Source organism: Aethalodelphis obliquidens, unplaced genomic scaffold, assembly GCF_003676395.1.
Source record: "Aethalodelphis obliquidens isolate GAN/ISIS:26980383/991018 unplaced genomic scaffold, ASM367639v1 scaffold2, whole genome shotgun sequence".
Taxonomy (NCBI): Eukaryota; Metazoa; Chordata; class Mammalia; order Artiodactyla; family Delphinidae; genus Aethalodelphis; species Aethalodelphis obliquidens.
The window spans coordinates 59,686,333-59,707,957 of record NW_020837946.1 but is presented as its reverse complement, the minus strand read 5'-3'; the positions used below and the strand labels follow the sequence as shown (position 1 = coordinate 59,707,957).

The window sequence follows — 21,625 nt, the reverse complement described above, 5'->3', positions numbered from 1 at the left end:
ATTCCACCCACTGGTAGGATTTGCTTTCACTCCTGTCTTTCAGGCCCGGCCCTGAGAGAGGCTGTAGTGAAAAGGCAGTCCACTTTGGCTGGTGTGGGACACTGTGTAGATCCAGCAGTGGACCAGGCCCATGCTGTTTTACTTTTATGTTAACTACTTACAGGGGAAGCCTGATGGGTCCACAGGTGTGGTAGGTTCAGGGAGAGGCAGTGATAAAGTAGATCAGGTACCATGGGATCCTGAGCCACCTGCTCATGCAGTTTTCTTGGGGCCATTTCTAGAGCCACTTAATGTGTCAATCAGGGCCCCACCTGGAAAGAGATAATTATAATTATAATCCAAGGAAGGCTTATCTACGAAGAGACAAATTATAGAAATAGGGGTGGGACAGCACAGGAATCCTGGCTAGGAGCAGCAGAGCTGTCACCACCCTGACTCAAGGGGAGAAGGAGAAGTTAGCAGAACCCAGAAGGGAAAGTTGCAGAGCAGCTGCTTACTCTCCAGGGACCCAGCCTGCCCAGGGGAAGCAACCTCAGTGAGAAAGAAGCAGGGGATGAATACCCTGACTTGACTCCCTTGGAACTCCTACTGGGTTCCCCATTGGCTAGACCTACTGGAACCAGAGGGCACAGAAATCCACTGACATCTGTTCAGGTCAGCCTCCCAGGGCAAGGAGAAATGTGGAGAATGGATAGTTGATTTGGAGGGGTAAACAGAAACTCTGGTTTAAAAAAAATCAAGTAATAAATGATAGAGGTAGATAAGGCCAGAGCCTGGATTTGTTAATAGCAGATTCCTGAATCCACATACACTCTTTACTGAAGTACTATATGGAATGTCATTGAACATCTGAGTTGGTGATAAGACCCTTTTTTACATTTATCCAAATGTTCTTCTTTGTATTAAAGAATTGGTAGGATTTATCCAGGTAAAGATGGCCATTCCAGATACTGGGAACAGAATGAACAGACACAGATGTGAAAAATAACATGATCTGTTTGAGGGACTAAGGAGGAGATTTACTTCAGCTGGACTGGAAAGTGGGTGGACAGACCTGATCTTACAGTCTTGAAAGCTCTTTTTTAGAAGCTTGGATTTTTAGGCAGTGGGTCTGGATGATGGGGGTGGGGAGGGTTTTGGGGTGCTTCAAAGATTTTTAAGCAGGGTAAGTGACCTGTCAGTGAGAATTAAAAGAGAACTATTAGGGATCTCTTCAGGTTCAGAACACGGGCTGCAGTTCATGGTGTGAGGCCATGACATATATCTGTTAGGCTGCCACCAGGCTCTTTCTACCCTTGCTCCCGAGAGAGGCCATGTTTTATGTAGTATCACCGAAAGCGGTATTGGGATGCTCTGGAGCAGGGCAAGAAAGAAGAGAAACGTGCTTCTTCTAGACCCCCACAGGTCATTTTATACAAATAAGACGAATGAGGAATTTTAAATGACCAGAGGGAAGCCGTCTAATGCAGTACTCAACTGGGCTGCAGCTTGATCATTTTTAATACTTAAGTATTAACTGATCTTTTAGATGCGGGCTCTGATAGCTCTGGGATACTCCAATAACGTTTATTTTAATTAGAGAAGTATTTCAGTGTGTGGCTTTCCGAATAGAATTTCATTTTTCTCATCAAACAGGCTGGTTTTGGTTACGGATTGCCCATATCACGCCTTTATGCACAGTACTTCCAAGGAGACCTAAAGCTGTATTCCCTAGAGGGCTATGGGACAGATGCAGTTATCTACATTAAGGTAATGACTATAGTCTTCTGGACTTAATGATACTTCTTTGATTATAAGATGCCAGCATTTAACTGTAATGAAATTTTCTTCTACCTCATGCTATTATAACAAGGATCTCCTCTGCTTTGACAAATGATCTCTTTGACTGTGGGTAAGAAACGCTCGACTATAATGATCAGGGCTTTGTTAATAGAAAAAAAACTGGGTTAAAGTGGGGCTTCAAAAACTTATGTTAAAATTAAATTTGTAAGATAAGACACATGAATTGACATTGATTCACCAGCCTTTTGATGTACTTGCTGAGGCCTTTCATTTGCATATGGGTCTGCAGATTGAAGTTTCAATTGTCTTTCTTGCAGAAGCTATACTTACAATACCTTGTTTTGGTTTCTTTAATCAAAGAAATAGCCAAGTGCATAATCCTTGTTGATTATTATGCATTTCCTTACAGTTGTCTTCTGATTTGACAGCAATTTTTATGTGGCTTTCCTTCATGAGTCTTTATGCAACATTCATCTTAGTTTTCAAAGAACCCCCCCCCCCCGCCCATTTTTTGTGCTTTGTTAAAAGCAATACTTAGATTAAATTACAATGACAGATTTAAGTATATTAACAGATTTAGGAACAATTACAGGTGACTCTTGGTAAGCACATAGCTCACCTGGTGGAAACAGACTTGCCTGGGTTGTTCCCTGTGTTTATCTGACAAATCAGTATAAATTACAGGGATAGAAAGCCCTGGGTTAGTTCAGCGGTGGGCTGTTGGTACCTAATTTTTTAGCGACGCTAGTTTCTTGTTCTGGCCACTAGATGGCACCTATTTTATAGGAAATGCTAAAGACTTTACATTAGAAAAAGTAAAAATTGTCTGAAAAGGTTAAGTTCTTTCAAGATAATTATCTTTTTTTAAACCATCTCAATTGTGAGGAACTTAAAAACATTGCCTTTATGATGCCCTTTTTATCATCAAATGTAACATTTTTGTTTGAGTCTATAGATCAAGGAGTTCCAGCATAAAGAGAATATGATGTATAGGTGAAAGGTCTCTAGCTCCATTTTGGAAAAAAATAGAATACATGAAGTCTTATAGAATAATTAAGGTCCTTCCTTCCTATTATTGGAATGAAACTTCCAGTTCAATATTTTCTACATCTTGGGGAATACCTGTGGCTTAAGGTTGAAATCCTACCAAAATATCCTAATTTGAAGATAATGAGGAACATAGTTTATCTCAGTGATACACAGGAAGCTGAAATAGAACGGTGAATTAATTGTGATAATATGTTGGAAACATGAAATTACAATCAGCCCTCTGTATCCCTGGGTTCCGTATCCATAGATCCGAACACGACTAAAAAATATTCGAAGAAAAAAGGAATTCCAGAAAGTTGCAAAAAGCAGAACTTGAATTTGCTGCACATCAGCAACTATTTACATAATATCTACGTCACATTTGTATAGCATTTACATTGTATTAGCTATTATAATTAATCTACAGATGATTTAAAGTATACAGGAGGATATTTAAAGGTTATACATAGATACTACAGCATTTTATATAAGCGACTTGAGCATGGGCAGACTTTGGTATGCATGCGGGGGTGGGGGGGTGATACAGAGGGTCAGCTATGCATGATGCAGAAATCATGTACAGAAATCATGCTGTAACTAAAATTAGTGTGACTTTAATGTAGGAGAAGACACAGGATCAAACCCAGATTTCATTAAGTGATTGTACAATTACATATGTTAAGGTACATATGTGAATTTTTATGCTTTTACACTTAACTGACTTTTTCAGTTAACCAACTTCTGTTTGTCATGTTTTATAAGAATGTCTGTCACACGTGTGTCAAACTTCAATCCAGCAGCTCCCAGGCTGGCTGGAGAATTACCGCAAGCAATAAACTCAACATGCACATCAAGCAGTTGCCATGGGCTTAGTAAATAACACGTTTCAAAGATGTGCTCTATTTTAAAATGTATGTAGATGGTCTTATGTTTGATAAAATACAAATCCAATGAAGTATTGTTTAATTTGTAGTAACCTTTTGGCCACTGTAGATTTTCTCAAATAATGCATTCCAAAAAAATGCCTGATTTAGGTCCTGCTTTGACTTTCAGGCTCTGTCAACAGAATCAATAGAAAGACTCCCGGTATATAACAAAGCTGCCTGGAAGCATTACAACACCAACCACGAGGCTGACGACTGGTGTGTTCCCAGCAGAGAACCGAAAGACATGACGACATTCCGCAGTGCCTAGACACACTTGGGACCCCTGGAAAATCCAGATGTGGTTTTTTATTAAATTTGGAAGGGATGGTGTTCAGAACTACACTATACCAAATACTTCATGTGTCGTTTTCACAGTTAACTGTTTGGGTAGATAGAATAAGTGGTAAGTTAAATTCCTCTTATGCCCATTAAATCTCCTAAAGGATGAAGTTGTACCTATTTTACACTTAAATTTTCACAGTTAATTGAACATTTTTAAACAACTGTAGTTCTGGTCAACTTTCTCTTTACAGTAGACTTCAGAAGCGTAGAAGTCTTTGGGTTTCTACAGGAAGCTGTGTAGTTTTGTAGTTTTTTAAGAAATACTTTTATGTCTGCTAGAAACATTTCCTTAATATCGATTAGTCAGTTAGCCACCTTTCTGTTTTAGAGGAGTTCTGCCAGCCTTTATTTAGTAATGACAGATGTAATAAGATGATTTACAGATTTACATGACTGACTACAATTAAAGCAGTAAACAGTTGCCCTGTTAAGTGTAGAACCAGCCACCTTTCAGCATCTACATGCATTGTCTTCACTCTGAAGTTAATTTATCGTGTTTTAATTTTATTGCAAAGGATTGTAATGATTGATTTCCTATGGAACTAAACCAAGATCACGGGCAATCTACTTTGAATATGCTTATGATTAATGCAATGGGAAATTTTTATACTAAAACCTAACAGCTGCTAAAATTCTAAATTGAATTTAAGAAATTGAGGGCAGAAGAGTGAGTCACAAAAACTGTACTAAAGATTGTTGAGATTACCTGGGGGGTGCTTTTGAGAAAGTTTTTCTGAGTCCTACTCCAGACAGAATCAGACTCTGCGGCTGGAGTCCAGGAATCTCAGTTTTTATAACACTTCCTAGACCAGTCTGATGCCTCACCTAGTTAGGAAGCCACGCTTTTAAAGTGAGTAATGATGATACCACATTTGCTAACATAACAGATCTTTATATTTTGGTTTTCACCTATTGAAAGGTCAGACTTCTAGACTCTGGTGCAATTAGAAGCATAATTGGAAGCAAGAGACAAGTTGGCTACAGAAGAAGAGTCAGGTAACCAAAGGATTAGAACCGTAAATGCACAGGTATTGACAAAAAACATGTTATGAAAAATATCTATACTTCATCAGGAAAAAGTCACCTTGGGCTTATCACATTCAAATGTTTGCATTCGAATGTTAATTTATAATGTACAAATTTTTGGTATATTCAGTATATTATAACTCTGTTAGGCTTTAAGACAGAGATACCAAACAGGTGGTATCATCTTCGTTTTTGAGACTCAGAGTATAGCCCAAAGCTGCCCAGAATTGGCGTGAGGGCTCAAGCTGTATCTGCTGATCACTGTCAGCCGCCTGGTCTAAGAGACCATGAAAGTCAGGAGACTAAGTTGTTAGTCTTACCTCATCTTTTAAGGTGACAGGGAAGTACACTGAAAATAAATTTTAAAGTAAGATTTTAAATGTTTAAAGAACAGCTTTACTACTTAAATGGGGAACTTTATCTGGTAAATACATTGAGTTGAAACAGCTCATTCTCAAAAGGATTATGTAAGCTTAACAGTGCTATACAAATTTGTAAATTGGAAGGGATGTTAAAGGGCCGTTAGCCCAGGATTCTCACATAAGAGATGAGGATCCTGAAACTCGGGGTGTGTGGGGTTTGCCCAGGGCTGATTAGCTGATGTGACCAAATGTTGGAAAAAGATCTTTTACCTATTACTCCTTAATTATGGGTTTTATGATAAACAATAGGATATGCTAGTGGATGATTTATATTAGTTCAATGTGTCACAGTTTTTTTAGCTTAAAATTACACTTTTCTTATAATGATGAAATAGTTTCGAATCCTTTGAATCAAAGTATTCACTTTCTTTCCTAAATGAGACATTTGTACAAGTGACATAAATTTGATATTTTTACTTATGATCCACCCACCCACACACAAAATTTAAGTTTCTCTCTTTATTTAAGAGCTAAGAAATTGTATTTTCAAAGGAAGAATGAAATCTTTTCCTTTAGCTTCTTTTTAAGGTGTAATGGCTTTTTCACTTTGTTACTGTGGTAAGGGACACAAAGTTACATACAGAAATATTTGGGGGAATGCTTTCTCTTAGTTGGTTTTAAATTATTGTGCTACTTGAAAAGTTTTTAGATTCTTATACTATTTTCCCCCACCAGCATTTAATATGATGCCATGTAGATTTTAAAAATATACTGAAAGATAAGAAATGGATACTAAGTGATTTTTGTAACCTGGGCATTTAATGAATATGCCAACATTTTTTTAGGAAGAATCACAAAAAGTATTCTGCCCTGTACTTAAAGTACTAGCTGGCTTTAGATGTCTTCATACTTAATGGTAATCACTTTCTTGCACTGTGAAGTTTTTACGTGAAGATGTTGAAGTGGCAGTCTACCCTATTATTTTATAAAATGTTTTGTGTATGGCAATAAACTGAAAACATGGATCAACTCTTATTCTGAAAATAAATTGACCAATTGTTTTTTAAAATAAAGGTCTCTTTCATCATCAAGGGTCAGCTTTCTGTAAACATTCAAAAAGTCAAAGCTACGTGGCTCACAGTGCACCTCACTATGCTTGGTAGAGGAAGTGTTTAGATTTCCAACGTGTATATTCTAATCGCCAAAGCAGGCAGTCGTTTGTATGGTTTGAGTTATGCTAGATTTTCATTATCCAAACAGCCACAGATGACTGACTTACTGCATAAATGAACATCTTCTCTTACGTGATTTTCAAGAGGTTATGTTAGTATACTCTTTGAATAACTTTTCACAATGTAAGTAATATTAGGAAAAGCCTTAATTTAACCAGCATTACTGTGTGCTTGTACCAGCCGAAAGTCAAAATTAAACTCCTCTAGTCAAAGACAGGTTCCTGTCCTGTTCCTGATGAATGGGCTATGACCATCAATCTTCCCTTCATTATTAAAGCCAACAAGTTCCATAAAAGGACTGCATAGGTAAAGAACCAGGGAAACAGACTACTAGTGTTAGGGTCCCTTTGTGGCCTTGTGAACAGCCAATCAGAAAGGAAGCCAAAAAAAAAAAAAATCAACCAATTTGTTTGCATCTTCAATTGCTGTGCCATAAATGTGAAGTTTTAAACAGATGAGTAATCAGGGTTGAGTTAAGCTGGTTTGCAAATACTGTATATGATTAACTTCTGGCCCCCAAAATTAAATTTTCTTATAGTCAAACTGAATGCACTTGAAAAAATGTGGCGTGAAGTATTTTATGTATGGCAAAAAAGAACGCACTGCTGGTTTGCTTAGTCCTGGCATTCTTAAATTACTGCACCTTTTGTTCTGTTTACATGTTTGGAAATAATTAGGTATATACTACCCACTCTTCACGTTTCTTCAGCAGTCATTAACCATAGGCTTTTAATAGCGAGAGACAAGACTGCCAGCTTTTTCAAATTTATGACATGAGATGACCATAAAATTGGGTGGCCATGAGATTCTATACTATTATAGATATAAAACCATTTGGGGGAAGGAGGATCAAGATGGTGGAGTAGGAGGATGTGGAGCTCACCTACCACCATAAACACATCAAAAATACACCTGCATGTGGAACGATTCACACATAAAACCAACTGGAAACTGGCAGAAGATCTCTTACACAACTAAGCTGCAGAAAAGATTTTCCATGTGATTGGGTAGGACCAAACACACAAAAAAAAGGCATCAGGATGGGACCAGCACCCCTGGGAGGGATCTGTGAAGGAGGAAAGGTCCCCATGGGCAGGCTCTCACTCTGGGGAGCCCCCTTGCCTGCTGGGAGGTCTGCTGGGAGAGGCTGGAGTGGCCTGGACTCTGATTGCAGGGAGTGTGTGCATGCTGACTTGCCTAGTGATCAGGGCGGAGGGAGACCAGTACTGACAGCTGCCACCTCCTGCCCTTCCCAGTCCCAAAGGCGTGCAGAGCAGGGCTGCTAGAACGCACAGTGGGAAGATGCTGAATCTCGGGCAGATAGGCCCTGGGATAGGACTCTGTCTAACTGCATGGAGACAGCCTGGAGGGCCTGGGGTGTGGTCTAGGCCAAATCTCAGAGCTCATTGTCAGCACGTGAACAGCGGGGCACAGGTCCAGCATCGGAACCCACTGCCAGCACACACACACAGTGGTGCCACAGAGACGCATCTCTCTGTGCAGACAGTCCCTGGGGAGGAATACACAGCAGTTTGTTTCCCCGTGGGAGCTCTCCAGTTCCACCCACCCCACACTGTAACCTGGGGCCAGATCTAGCGTGGACAGGTCCTGGGAGAGGCCTGTCATGGAGGCAGCCCAAGTCCCAGGCAGCAGCACAAACACCTCCATTCCTGCAGCCACAGCACCAGCCCACCCCACACTACAGCCTAGTACTAGGTCTGGGATGAACGTAACGGAGAAAGCGACACGACCTTGGGCTGCTTCCAGGCAGAACTGAACATACCTGCATGGGCAGCACATAGGTTTGCTGTGACCACAGGGGCCTCACTTGCTTCAGCGATCATCTCCTTTGAGACATAGCACACACTTCAGGGCGATGAAGACTTATCAAACCTGACCCTCAAGGCTTCTACTCCCAACAACCAGGCAGCAAACCCGACCCCTGACAGGGATATGACAGCCTCAGAGCAAAGAGGAGGCCCAAGTGAAGGCTCTGGACACCACAACACCAATCACACCCACTATCAAGGGAATAATGGCCTTAAGGAAATACGTGACTGGCCTCCATACCAAATCCAGCCCTTGCACCAAAAATATTGGACTCACAGTCTTACCCAGGGATGTTCCCACATAAAAACACCCCTTCCAGACCACAGTAGATAACTTTCTCTGTCTCTGATTTTAGGAGAAACAGTTAAGTAAATGAAAAAGAGGAACTACTCCCAATTAAAAGAACACGAGAAATCCCCTGAAAGAATTAATGAAACAGACTTCAGTCTAGTAGACCCTGAGTTCAAAAAGGAGGTAATAAAAATGCTGAAGGAATTAAGAAAGTGTATCGATAGAAATACAGATCACTGTAACATGGAACTAGAAACTCTAAAGAGGAGCCAATCAAAATTAGACAATTCAATCACCAAGATAAAAACCAATCTAGAAGCAATGAATAGCAGACTAAATAACAGGATGAATAAGTGATCTGGAAGATAAAATAATGGAAATCACCCTATCAGAACAGCAGACAGAAAGACCAATGGGAAAAAAAATGAAAGCAACAGACAAGATCTATGGGATAATATAAAGCGTGCCAACCTACACGCTAGGGGTTCCACAAGGAGAAGTTAGAGAGGAGGGGATCAAAAATGCATTTGAAGAAATTCGGTTTGGGAAGTTTTCAGCCATAAATAAGGAAACAGATATCCAGGTACAGGAAGCACAGAAGGTCGCAAACAAGATGAACCCAAGCAGACCTACACCAAGACATACCATAATTACAATGGCAAAAGTTAAAGATAAAAGAGGATTCTAAAGGCAGCAGGAGAAAAACAAAGTCAGTTACAAGAGAACCCCCATAAGGCTATCAGCTTATTTCCTTGCAGAAACTTTGTAGGGCAGAAGGGAGTGGCATGATAGATTCAAAGTCCTGAAAGGGAAAAACCTGCAACCTAGTATACTCTACCCAGCAAGATTTTCATTTAGAGCAGAATGAGAAAAAGAATTTCTCAGACAAGCAAAAACTAAGAATACAGCAATACCAAATCTACCCTGAAAGAAATCTTGAAAGGTCTTCTCTAAATACAAAAGTAAGAATCTATAGGAAAGGAAAAATCACAATAGGAAAGGTAAATATATCAAAGGATCAGAGGTCACTTAAGTAAACCAAAACACAGACTACAAAACAATCAAATTTTGTAAAAGTGATAACTACAATTAACAGCAAAAGGATAAACGTGAAGATGTCCTATTTTACATCCAAATCACAAAATGTGGGGGAGGGGAGTAGAAAAGAAAGATCTTTTATAGAATGTGTTTGAACTTATATGACTATCAGTCTAAAGCAAGTAGATAAAACCAGGGTAACCACAAATCAAAAGCATACAATAGATTCACAAAAACTAAAAAGAAAGGAACTCAAGCATAATAGAAAAGAAAACCATCAAACCACAGAAGGAAAAAACAAAGAGAAGAAATGAACAAAGAACTACAAAACTCAACTGGAAAACCAGATCTAAAATGGCAATAAGTACATACCTATCAATAATTACTTTAAATGTCAAGGAATTAATGTTCCAATCAAAAGACAGAGTGGCTGATTAGATTTAAAAAAGACCTTCCAGACTTCCCTGGTGGCACAGTGGTTGAGAATCTGCCTGCTAATGCAGGGGACACGGGTTCAAGCCCTGGCCCGGGAAGATCCCACATGCCGCAGAGCAGCTAGGCCCGTGCACCACAACTACTGAGCCTGCACGTCTGGAGCCTGTGCTCCGCAAAAAAGAGAGGCCACGATAGTGAGAGGCCCATGCACCGCGATGAAGAGTGGCCCCCGCTTGCCACAACTAGAGAAAGCCCTCGCACAGAAACGAAGACCCAACACAGCAAAAATTAATTAATAAACTCCTACCCCCAACATCTTAAAAAAAAAAAAAAGACCTTTCAGTATGCTGCCTACAGGAGACTCACTTCAGGGCACAAAACACATGGATTGAAATTGAGGGGATGGAAAAAGATATTTCACACAAATGGAAATGACAAGAAAGCAAGGGTAGCAATACCCATATCAGGCAAAATAGACTTTAAAACAAAGTCCATAAGGACAAAGAAGGACATTATATAATGATAAAGGGATCAACACAAGAGGATATTACACTCAACATATATGCAATATAGGAGCACCTAAATGTATAAAACAAATACTAACAGACACAAAGGGAGAAACTGACAGGAATACGTAGCAGGAGACTAACACCCCACTAACATCAATGGACAGATCTTCCAGACAGAAAAATCAGTAAGGCAAGAAAGGTCCTAAATGACATATTAGACCAGTTGCACTTAACTGATATCTACAGGACACTACATCCAAAAACAAAAGACAGAACACACATTCTTTTCAAGTGCGCATGGAACAATCTCTAGGATAGACCACATACTAGGTCAGAAAACATGCCTCAACAAATTTAAGAGGCTAGAAATTACTTCAAGCATTTTTTCTGACCACAGTGCTATGAAAGTAGAAATCAGCCACAGAAAGAAACATGGGTAAAAAAAAGAACACACAGAGACTAAGTAACATGCTACTAAAAAAAAAAAACCAAAAAACCAGTGAGTCAACGATGAAATCAAGGAGAAAATCAGAAAATACCAAGACAAATGACGATGAAAACACAACCTCACAAAACCTATGGGATGAAGTAAAAACAGTTCTAAACAGGAAATTCATAGCAATAGAAGCTTTTCTCAAGAAACAAGAAAAATCTCAAACAACCTAAAGTACCACCTAGAAGATTAGGAAAAGAAGAACAAACAAAACCCAAAGTCAGCAGAAGGAAGGAAATGAAGATCGGAGAGGAAATAAAATAGAGAATTTAAAAAAAAAGAAAAACTAAGCTTTTTTTTTTTTAAGATAAATAAAATTGACAAAACTGTAGCAAGGATCATCAAGAAGAAAAGAGGACCCAAATAAACAAAATAAGAAATGAAAGAGGAGAAACGACGACTGATACCACAGAAATACAAAAAATCATGAGAATGCTATGAACAGTTATATGCCAAATTGGACAGACTAGGAGAAATGGACAAGTTTCTACAAACAACCTGCCAAAACTGAGTGAAGAAGAAACAGATAATTTGAACAGACTGATCACTAGAAGTGAAATAGAATCTATAATAATAATAAAAAAAAACTAACTGCAAACAAAAGTCCAGGACTAGACAGTTTCACTGGGGAATTCTACAAAACAAAAGAAATTATTCCAATCCTTCTCAAACTATTCCAAAAGACGGAAGAGGGAACACTCCCAAAATTCATTCTATGAAGCCACCATCACTCTGATACCAAAACCAGCCAAAGACACTACAAAAAGAGAAAATTACAGGCCAATATCTTTGATGATCATTGATGCAAAAATCTTCAAAAAAATATTAGCAAACCAAATCCAATACATAAAAAGGATCATACACCATGATCAAATTAGACTCATTCCAGGGTCTCAAGGATGGTTCAACATATGCATATCAATGTGATACACCACATTAACTAAAGAAAAGTCAAAAACCACATTATCAGAGGAGCTTCAAGATGGCGGAAGAGTAAGACACAGAGATCACCTTCCTCCCCACAAATACATCAGAAATACATCTACATGTGGAACAACTCCTACAGAACACCTACTGAATGCTGGCAGAAGACCTCAGACCTGCCGAAAGGCAAGAAACTCCTCACGTACCTGGGTAGGGCAAAAGAAAAAAGAATAAACAGAGACAAAAGAATAGGGACGGGACCTGCACCAGTGGGAGGGAGCTGTGAAGGAGGAAAGGTTTCCACACACTAGAAGCCCCTTCCCGGGCGGGGACTGCTGGTAGCAGAGAGGGGAGCTTCGGAGCCACAGAGGAGAGCACAGCAACAGGGGTGCAGAGGGCAAAGCGGAGAGATCCCCGCACAGAGGATTTGTGCCGACCAGCACTCACCAGCCCAAGAGGCTTGTCTGCTCACCTGCCGGGGCAGCCTGGGGCTGGAAGCTGAGGCTTGGGCTTCGGAGCTTAGATCCCAGGGAGAGAATTGGGGTTGGCGGCGTGAACACAGCCTGAAGGGACTAGTGCGCCACAGCTAGCCAGGAGGGAATCCGGGAAAAGGTCTGGAGCTGCCAAAGAGACAAGAGACTTTTTCTTGCCTCTTTGTTTCCTGGTACGAGAGAAGAGCGGATTAAGAGCGCCACTTAAAGAGTTCCAGTATAACTGATTCACTTTGTTATAAAGCAGAAACTAACACAACATTGTAAAGCAATTATACTCCAATAAAGATGTGGAAAAAAAAAAAAAAAGGCACTCCAGAGACGGGCACGAGCTGTGGCTATCAGCGCGAACACCAGAGATGGGCATGGGACCCTAGGGCTGCTGCTGCCATCACCAAGAAGCCTGTGTGCAAGCACAGGTCACTATCCACACCTCCCCTCCCGGGAGCCTGTGAAGCCCACCACTGCCAGGGTCCTGTGATCCAGTGACAACTTCCCCGGGAGAACACACGGTGCACCTCAGGCTGGTGCAACGTCTCGTCGGCCTCTGCCACCGCAGGCTCGTCCAGCATCCGTACCCCACCCTCCCCCTGGCCTGAGTGAGCCAGAGCCCCCGAATCACCTACTCCTTTAACCCTGTCCTGTCTGAGCGAAGAACAGATGCCCTCAGGCGACCTACACACAGAGGCGGGTACAAATCCAAAGCTGAACCCTGGGAGATGTGCGAACAAAGAAGAGAAAGGGAAATCTCTCCCAGCAGCCTCAGGAGCAGCGGATTAAATCTCCACAATCAACTTGATGTACCCTGCATCTGTGGAATACCTGAATAGACAATGAATCATCCCAAATTGAGGAGGTGGACTTTGGGAGCAACGATATATATATATATATATATATTTTTTTTTTTTTCCTTTTTCTCTTTTTGAGAGTGTGTATGTGTATGCTTCTGTGTGTGATTTTGTCTGTATAGCTTTGCTTTTACCATTTGTCCTAGGGTTCTGTCTGTCCGTTTTTTTTTTAATTAAATTTTTTTTCTTAATAATTATTTTTTATTTTAATTACTTTATTTTACTTTATTTTATCTTCATCTTTCTTTCTTTCTTTTTCTCCCTTTTATTCTGAGCCGTGGAGGGGACAGGCTCTTGGTGCTTCAGCCAGGCATCAGGGCTGTGCCACTGAGGTGAGAGAGCCAAGTTCAAAGACACTGGTCCACAAGAGACCTCCCAGCTCCACGTATCAAACGGTGAAAATCGCCCAGAGATCTCCATCTCAACATCAAGACCCAGCTCCACTTAACGACCAGCAAGCTACAATGCTGGGCACCCTATGCCAAACAACTAGAAAGACAGGAACACAACCCCACCCATTAGCAGAGAGTCTGCCTAAAATCATAATAAGGTCAAAGACACCCCAAAACACACCACTGGACACGGTCCTGCCCACCAGAAAGACAAGATCCAGCCTCATCCACCAGAACACAGGCAACAGTCCCCTCCACCAGGAAGCCTACACAACCCACTGAACCAACCTTAGCCACTGGAGGCAGACAACAAAAACAACGGGAACTATGAACAAGCAGCCTGTGAAAAGGAGACCCCATACACAGTAAGTTAAGCAAAATGAGAAGACACAGAAGCACACAGCAGATGAAGGAATAAGGGAAAAACCCACCACACCTAACAAATGAAGAGGAAATAGGCAGTCTACCTGAAAAAGAATTCAAAATAATGATAGTAAAGATGGTCCAAAATCTTGGAAATAGAATGGAGAAAATATAAGAAACGTTTAACAAGGACCTAGAAGAACTAAAGAGCAAACAAACAGAGATGAACAACACAGTAAATGAAATTTAAAAATTCTCTAGAAGGGATCAATAGCACAATAACTGAGGCAGAAAAACGGATAAGTGACCTGGAAGATAAAATAGTGGAAATAACTACTGCAGAGCAGAATAAAGAAAAAAGGATGGAAAGACTTGAGGACAATCTCAGAGACCTCTGGGATGACATTAAACACACCAACGTTCGAATTATAGGGGTCCCAGAGGAAGAGAAAAAGAAAGGGACTGAGAAAATATTTGAAGAGATTACAGTTGAAAACTTCCCTAATATGGGAAAGGAAACATTTAATCAAGTCTAGGAAGCACAGAGAGTCCCATACAGGATAAATCCAAGGAGAAACACACCAAGACACATATTAATCAAACTATCAAAAATTAAATACAAAGAAAACATATTAAAAGCAGCAAAGGAAAAACAACAAGTAAGGGAATCCCCATAAGGTTAACAGCTGATCTTTCAGCAGAAACTCTTCAAGCCAGAAGGGAGTGGCAGGACATACTGAAAGTGATGAAAAAGAAAAACCTACAGCCAAGATTACTCTACCCAGCAAGGATCTCATTGAGATTTGATAGAGAAATTAAAACCTTTACAGACAAGCAAAAGCTAAGAGAATTCAGCACCACCAAACCAGGTTTACAACAAATGCTAAAGGAACTTCTCTAGGCAGGGAACACAGGAGAAGGAAAAGACCTACAATAACAAACCCAAAACAATTAAGAAAACGGTAATAGGAACATACATATCGATAATTACCATAAATGTAAATGGATTAAATGCTCCAACCAAAAGACAGACTGGCTGAATGGATACAAAAACAAGACCCGTATATATGCTGTCTACAAGAGACCCACTTCAGACCTAGGGACACATACAGACTGAAAGTGAGGGGATGGAAAGTGATATTCCATGCAAATGGAAATCAAAAGAAAGCTGGAGTAGCAATTCTCATATCAGACAAAATAGACTTTAAAACAAGCACTGTTACAAAACACAAAGAAAGCCACTACATAATGATCAGGGATCAATCCAAGAAGAAGATATAACAACTGTAAATATTTATGCACCCAACATAGGAGCACCTCAATACATAAGGCAAATACTAACAGCCATAAAAGGGGAAATCAACAGTAACACAATCATAGCAGGGGACTTTAATACCCCACTTTCACCAATGGACAGATCATCCAAAATGAAAATAAATAAGGAAACACAACCTTTAAATGATACATTAAACAAAATAGACTAAATTGATATTTATAGGACATTCCATCCCAAAACAACAGAATACACTTTCTTCTCAAGTGCGCATGGAACATTCTCCAGGATAGATCATATCTTGGGTTACAAATCAAGCCTTAGTAAATTTAAGAAAATTGAAATCGTAACAAGTATCTTTTCCCACCACAATGCTATGAGACTAGATATCAATTACGGGAAAAAATCTGTAAGAAATACAAACACATGGAGGCTAAACAACACACTTACTTAATTAGCAAAAGATCACTGAAGAAATCAAAAAATACGTAGAAACAATGACAATGACAATGAAAACACAATGACCCAAAACCTATGGGATGCAGCAAAAGCAGTTCTAAGAGGGAAGTTTATAGCTATACAACCCTACCTTAAGAAACAAGAAACATCTCAAATAAACAACCTAATCTTACACCTAAAGCAATTAGAGAAAGAAGAACAAAACCCCCCTAAAGTTAGCAGAAGGAAAGAAATCATAAAGATCAGATCAGAAATAAATGAAAAAGAAATGAAGGAAACGATAGCAAAGATCAATAAAACTAAAAGCTGGTTCTTTGAGAAGATAAACAAAATAGATAAACCATTAACCAGACTCATCAAGAAAAATAAGAGAGAAGACTCAAATCAATAGAATTAGAAATGAAAAAGGAGAAGTAACAACTGACACTGCAGAAATACAAAAGATCATGAGAGATTACTACAAGCAACTCTATGCCAATAAAATGGACAACCTGAAAGAAATGGACAAATTCTTAGAAATGCACAACCTGCCAAGACTGAATCAGGAAGAAATAAAAAATATGAACAGACCAATCACAAGCACTGAAATTGAAACTGTGATTAAAAATATTCCAACATGGGCTTCCCTGGTGGCGCAGTGGTTGAGACTCCGCCTGCCTATGCAGGGGACACGTGTTCATGCCCCAGTCCGGGAAGATCCCACATGCCGCGGAGTGGCTGGGACCGTGAGCCATGGCCACTGAGCCTGCGCATCTGGAGCCTGTGGTCCACAATGGGAGAGACCACAACACTGAGAGGCCCACGTACCGCAAAAAAAAAAAAAAAAAAACAACTTCCAACAAACAAAAGCCCAGGACCTGATGGCTTCACAGAATTCCATCAAACATTTAGAGAAGAGGTAACACCTATCCTTCTCAAATTCTTCCAAAATATAGCAGAGGGAGGAACACTCCCAAATTCATTCTACAAGGCCACCATCACCTTGATACCAAAACCAGACAGGGATGTCACAAAGAAAGAAAACTACAGGCCAATATCACTGATGAACATAGATGCAAAAATCCTCAACAAAATACTAGCAAACAGAATCCAACAGCACATTGAAAGGATCATACACCATGATTAAGTGGGGTTTATCCCAGGAATGCAAGGATTCCTCAATATACGCAAATCAATCAACGTGATACACCATATTAACAAATGGAAGGAGAAAAACCATATGATCATCTCAATAGATGCAGAGAAAGCTTTCGACAAAATTCAACACCCATTTGTGATAAAAACCCTCCAGATAGTAGGCATAGAGGGAACTTTCTTCAACATAAAAAAGGCCATATATGAAAAACCCACAGCTAACATCGTCCTCAATGGTGAAAAACTGAAACCATTTCCACTAAGATCAGGAACAAGACAAGGTTGCCCACTCTCACCACTATTGTTCAACATAGCTTTGGAAGTTTTAGCGACAGCAATTATAGAAGAAAAAGAAATAAAAGTAACCCAAATCGGAAAAGAAGAAGTAAAGCTGTCACTCTTTGCAGATGACATGATACTATACATAGAGAATCCTAAAAATGCCACCAGGAAACTACTAGAGCTAATCAATGAACTTGGTAAAGTAGCAGGATACAAAATTAATGCACAGAAATCTTTTGCATTCCTATACACTAATGATGAGAAATCTGAAAGTGAAATCAAGAAAACACTCCCATTTAGCATTGCAACAAAAAGAATAAAATATCTAGGAATAAACCTACCTAAGGAGACAAAAGACCTATATGCAGAAAATGATAAGACACTGATGAAAGAAATTAAAGATGATACAAATAGATGCAGAGATATACCACGTTCTTGGATTGGGAGAATCAACATTGTGAAAACGACTCTACTACCCAAAGCAATCTGCAGATTCAGTGCAATCCCTATCAAACTACCACTGGCATTTTTCCCAGAACTAGAACAAAAAATTTCACAATTTGTATGGAAACACAAAAGACCCCGAATAGCCAAAGCAATCTTGAGAACAAAAATCGGAGCTGGAGGAATCAGGCTCCCTGACTTCAGACTATAGTACAAAGCTACAGTAATCAAGACAGTATGGTACTGGCACAAAAACAGCAAGATAGATCAATGGAACAGGCTAGAGAGCACAGAGATAAACCCACACACATATGGTCACCTTATCTTTTATAAAGGAGAAAAGAATATACAGTGGAGAAAAGACAGCCTCTTCGATAAGTGGTGTTGGGAAAACTGGACAGCAACATGTAAAAGAATTAAATTAGAACACTCCCTAACACCATATAGAAAAATAAACTCAGAATCTATTAAAGACCTACATGTAAGGCCAGACACCATCAAACTCTTAGGGGAAAACATAGGCAGAACACTCTATGACATAAATCACAGCAAGATCCTTTTTGACCCACCTCCTAGAGAAATGGAAATAAAAACAAAAATCAACAGATGGGACCTCCTGAAACTGAAAAGCTTTTGCACAGCAAAGGAAACCATAAACAAGATGAAAAGACAACCCTCACAATGGGAGAAAGTATTTACAAATGAAGCATCTGACAAAGGATTAATCTCCAAAACATACAAGCAACTCATGCAGCTCAATATCAAGAATACAAACAACCCAATCCAAAAATGGGCAGAAGACCTATATGGACATTTCTCCAAAGAAGATATACAGATTGCCAACAAACACATGAAAGAATGCTCAACATCATTAATCATTAGAGAAATGCAAATCAAAACTACAATGAGATATCATCTCACACCAGTCAGAATGGCCATCATCAAAAAAATCTACAAACAATAAATGCTGGAGAGGGTGTGGAGAAAAGAGATCCCTCTTGCCCTGTTGGTGGGAATGTAAATTGATACAGCCATTATGGAGAACAGTATGGAGGTTTCTTAGAAAACTACAAATAGAAATACCATATGACCCAGCAATCCCACTACTGGGCATATACCCTGAGAAAAACATAATTCAAAAAGAGTCATGTACCAAAATGTTCATTGCAGCTCTGTTTACAATAGCCAGGACATGGAAGCAACCTAAGTGTCCATCAACAGATGAATGGATGAAGAAGATGTGGCATATATATATACAACGGAATATTACTCAGCCATAAAAAGGAATGAAACTGAGTTATTTGTAGTGAGGTGGATGGACCTAGAGACTGTCATTCAGAGTGAAGTGAGTCAGATCGAGAAAAACAAATACCGTATGCTAACACATATATATGGAATCTAAAAAAAAAGAAAAAAGAAAATGGTCAGAAGAACCTAAGGTCAAGATGGGAATAAAGATGCAGACCTACTAGAGAATGGACTTGAGGATATGGGGAGAGGGAAGGGTAAGCTGGGACAAAGTGAGAAAGTGACATAGACATATATGAACTACCAAACGTAAAACAGATAGCTAGTGGGAAGCAGCCACATAGCACAGGGAGATCAGCTCGGTGCTTTGTGACTACCTAGAGGGGTGGGATAGGGAGGGTGGGGAGGGAGGGAGATGCAAGAGGGAAGAGATATGGGGACATATGTATATGTGTAACTGATTCACTTTGTTATAAAACAGAAACTGACACACCATTGTCAAGCCATTATACTCTAATAAAGATATTAAAAAAAACCCAAAAAACCACATGATCATCTCAATAGACACAGAAAAAGCTTTTGATAAAATTCAACATTCATGATAAAAACTCTCACCAAAATGGGTATAGATGGAACATATATCAACATTAAAAAAGCCATTTACAACAAACCCACAGCCAACGTAATATGCAATGGTAAAAAGCTGAAAGCCTTCCTGCTAAATTCAGCAACAAGTTTGCCCACTCTCACCACTTCTATTTAACACAGTATTGGAAGTCTTAGCCACAGCAAATCAGAAAAGAAAAAGAAATAAGAAGTATCCAATTTGGAAGGGAAGAGGTAAAACTGTCACTACTTGTAGGTAACATGATATTCTATATACAGAGCCCTAAAAACTCCACACAAAACGATTAGAACTGATACATGAATTCAGCAAGGTAGTAGTATACAAGATTAATATATAGAAAACTGTTTCATTTCTTTACACAAACAATGAAATATCAGAAATTAAAAAACAACCCCATTTAAATCACATCAAAAGGGACTTCCCTGGTGGTGCAGTGGTTAAGAATCTGCCTGCCAATGCAGGGGACGTGGGTTCGAGCCCTGGTGCAGGAAGATCCCACATGCTGCAGAGCAACTAAGCCCATGCACCACAACTGCTGAGCCTGCAAGCCACAACTACTAAGCCCACGTGCCACAAGTACTGAAGCCCGCGTGACCAGAGCCCGTGCTCCACAAGAGAAGCCACCACAATGAGAAGCTGGCACACTGCAACAAAGAGTAGTCCCCACTTGCCTCAGCTAGAGAAAGCCCACATGCAGCAACGAAGACCCCACCCCCCTAAAAATGCAGCCAAAAATAAATAAAATCACATCAAAAAAATAATAAGCAGGAATAAATTTAACCAAGGAGATGAAAGACCTATATACTGAAAATATAAAACATTGGTAAAGGAAATTGATGATTCAAAGAAATGGAAAGCTATCCCATGCTCTGGCATTGGAAGAATATTGTTAAAATGGCCATACTACTCAAAGCAATCTATAGATTTAACATGATACTATCAAAATACCCAGGACACTTTCCACAGAACTAACATACTAAAATTAAATGGAATTACAAAAGACCCAGAATTGCCAAAGCAATCGTGAGGAAAAAGAACAAAGCTGGAGGCATAACCCTTCAAGACTTCAGAAAATAATACAAAGCTACAGTAATCAAAACAGCATGGTACTGGCACAAAAACAGACAAATGGATCAATGGGACAGAATAGAGAGCCCAGAAATAAACCCACCAACCTATGGTCAATTAATCTTTGACAAAGGAGGCAAGAATATACAATGGAGAAAAGACAGTCTCTTCAGCAGGTGGTGTTGAGAACCCTGGACAGTTACATGTAAATCAATGAAATTAGAACACTCCTTCATGCCATATACAAAAATAAACTCAATGGAATAAAGACTAAATATGACTTGACACCATAAAACTCCTAGAAGAGAACATAGGCAAAACATTCTTGGACATAAATCATAGCAATATTTTTATAGCTCAGTCGTCCAAGGCAAAAGAAATAAAAGCAAAATTAAACAAATGGGACTTAATCAAATTTAAAAGCTTTTGCACAGCAAAGGAAACCATCAACAAAAAGACAACCTATGGAATGGGAGAAAATACTTGTAAATGGTGCAACTGACAAGCGGTTAATATCCAAACAGCTCAAACAACTCAATATCAAGAAAACAACCCAATCAAAAACTGAGAAGACCTAAATAGACATTTCTCCAAAGAAGACATATAGATGGCCAACAGGCACATGAAAAGCTTCTCAACATCACTAATTATTAGAGAAATGCAAATCAAAACCACAATGACCTAACACCGATCAGAACGACTGTCAAAAAGTCTCCAAATAATAGATGCTGGAGAGAGTATGGGGAAAAAGGAATGCTCATACACTGTTGGTGGGA

At 39.5% G+C, this 21,625-nt stretch overlaps 1 protein-coding gene across 3 annotated transcripts in view; it reads left to right on the top strand.

Moving 5' to 3' along the window:
* Positions 1-6,558, top strand: part of PDK1 (pyruvate dehydrogenase kinase 1) — a 33,828-nt gene extending 27,270 nt beyond the window's left edge. The window contains exons 10-12 of one of the 3 annotated variants that reach the window (XR_003437458.1): positions 1,636-1,749; positions 3,865-4,140; positions 4,999-6,558. Coding sequence is in view for 2 of the 3 variants with exons in the window: in XM_027128189.1 (XP_026983990.1) it covers positions 1,636-1,749; positions 3,865-4,005 (255 nt within the window). In the remaining variant the exon portion in view is untranslated. Of the gene's footprint in view, positions 1-1,635; positions 1,750-3,864 lie in introns of all 3 variants that reach the window. The other 2 variants (XM_027128189.1, XM_027128195.1) reach the window with 2 other exon arrangements.
* Positions 6,559-21,625: the final 15,067 nt, after the last annotated feature.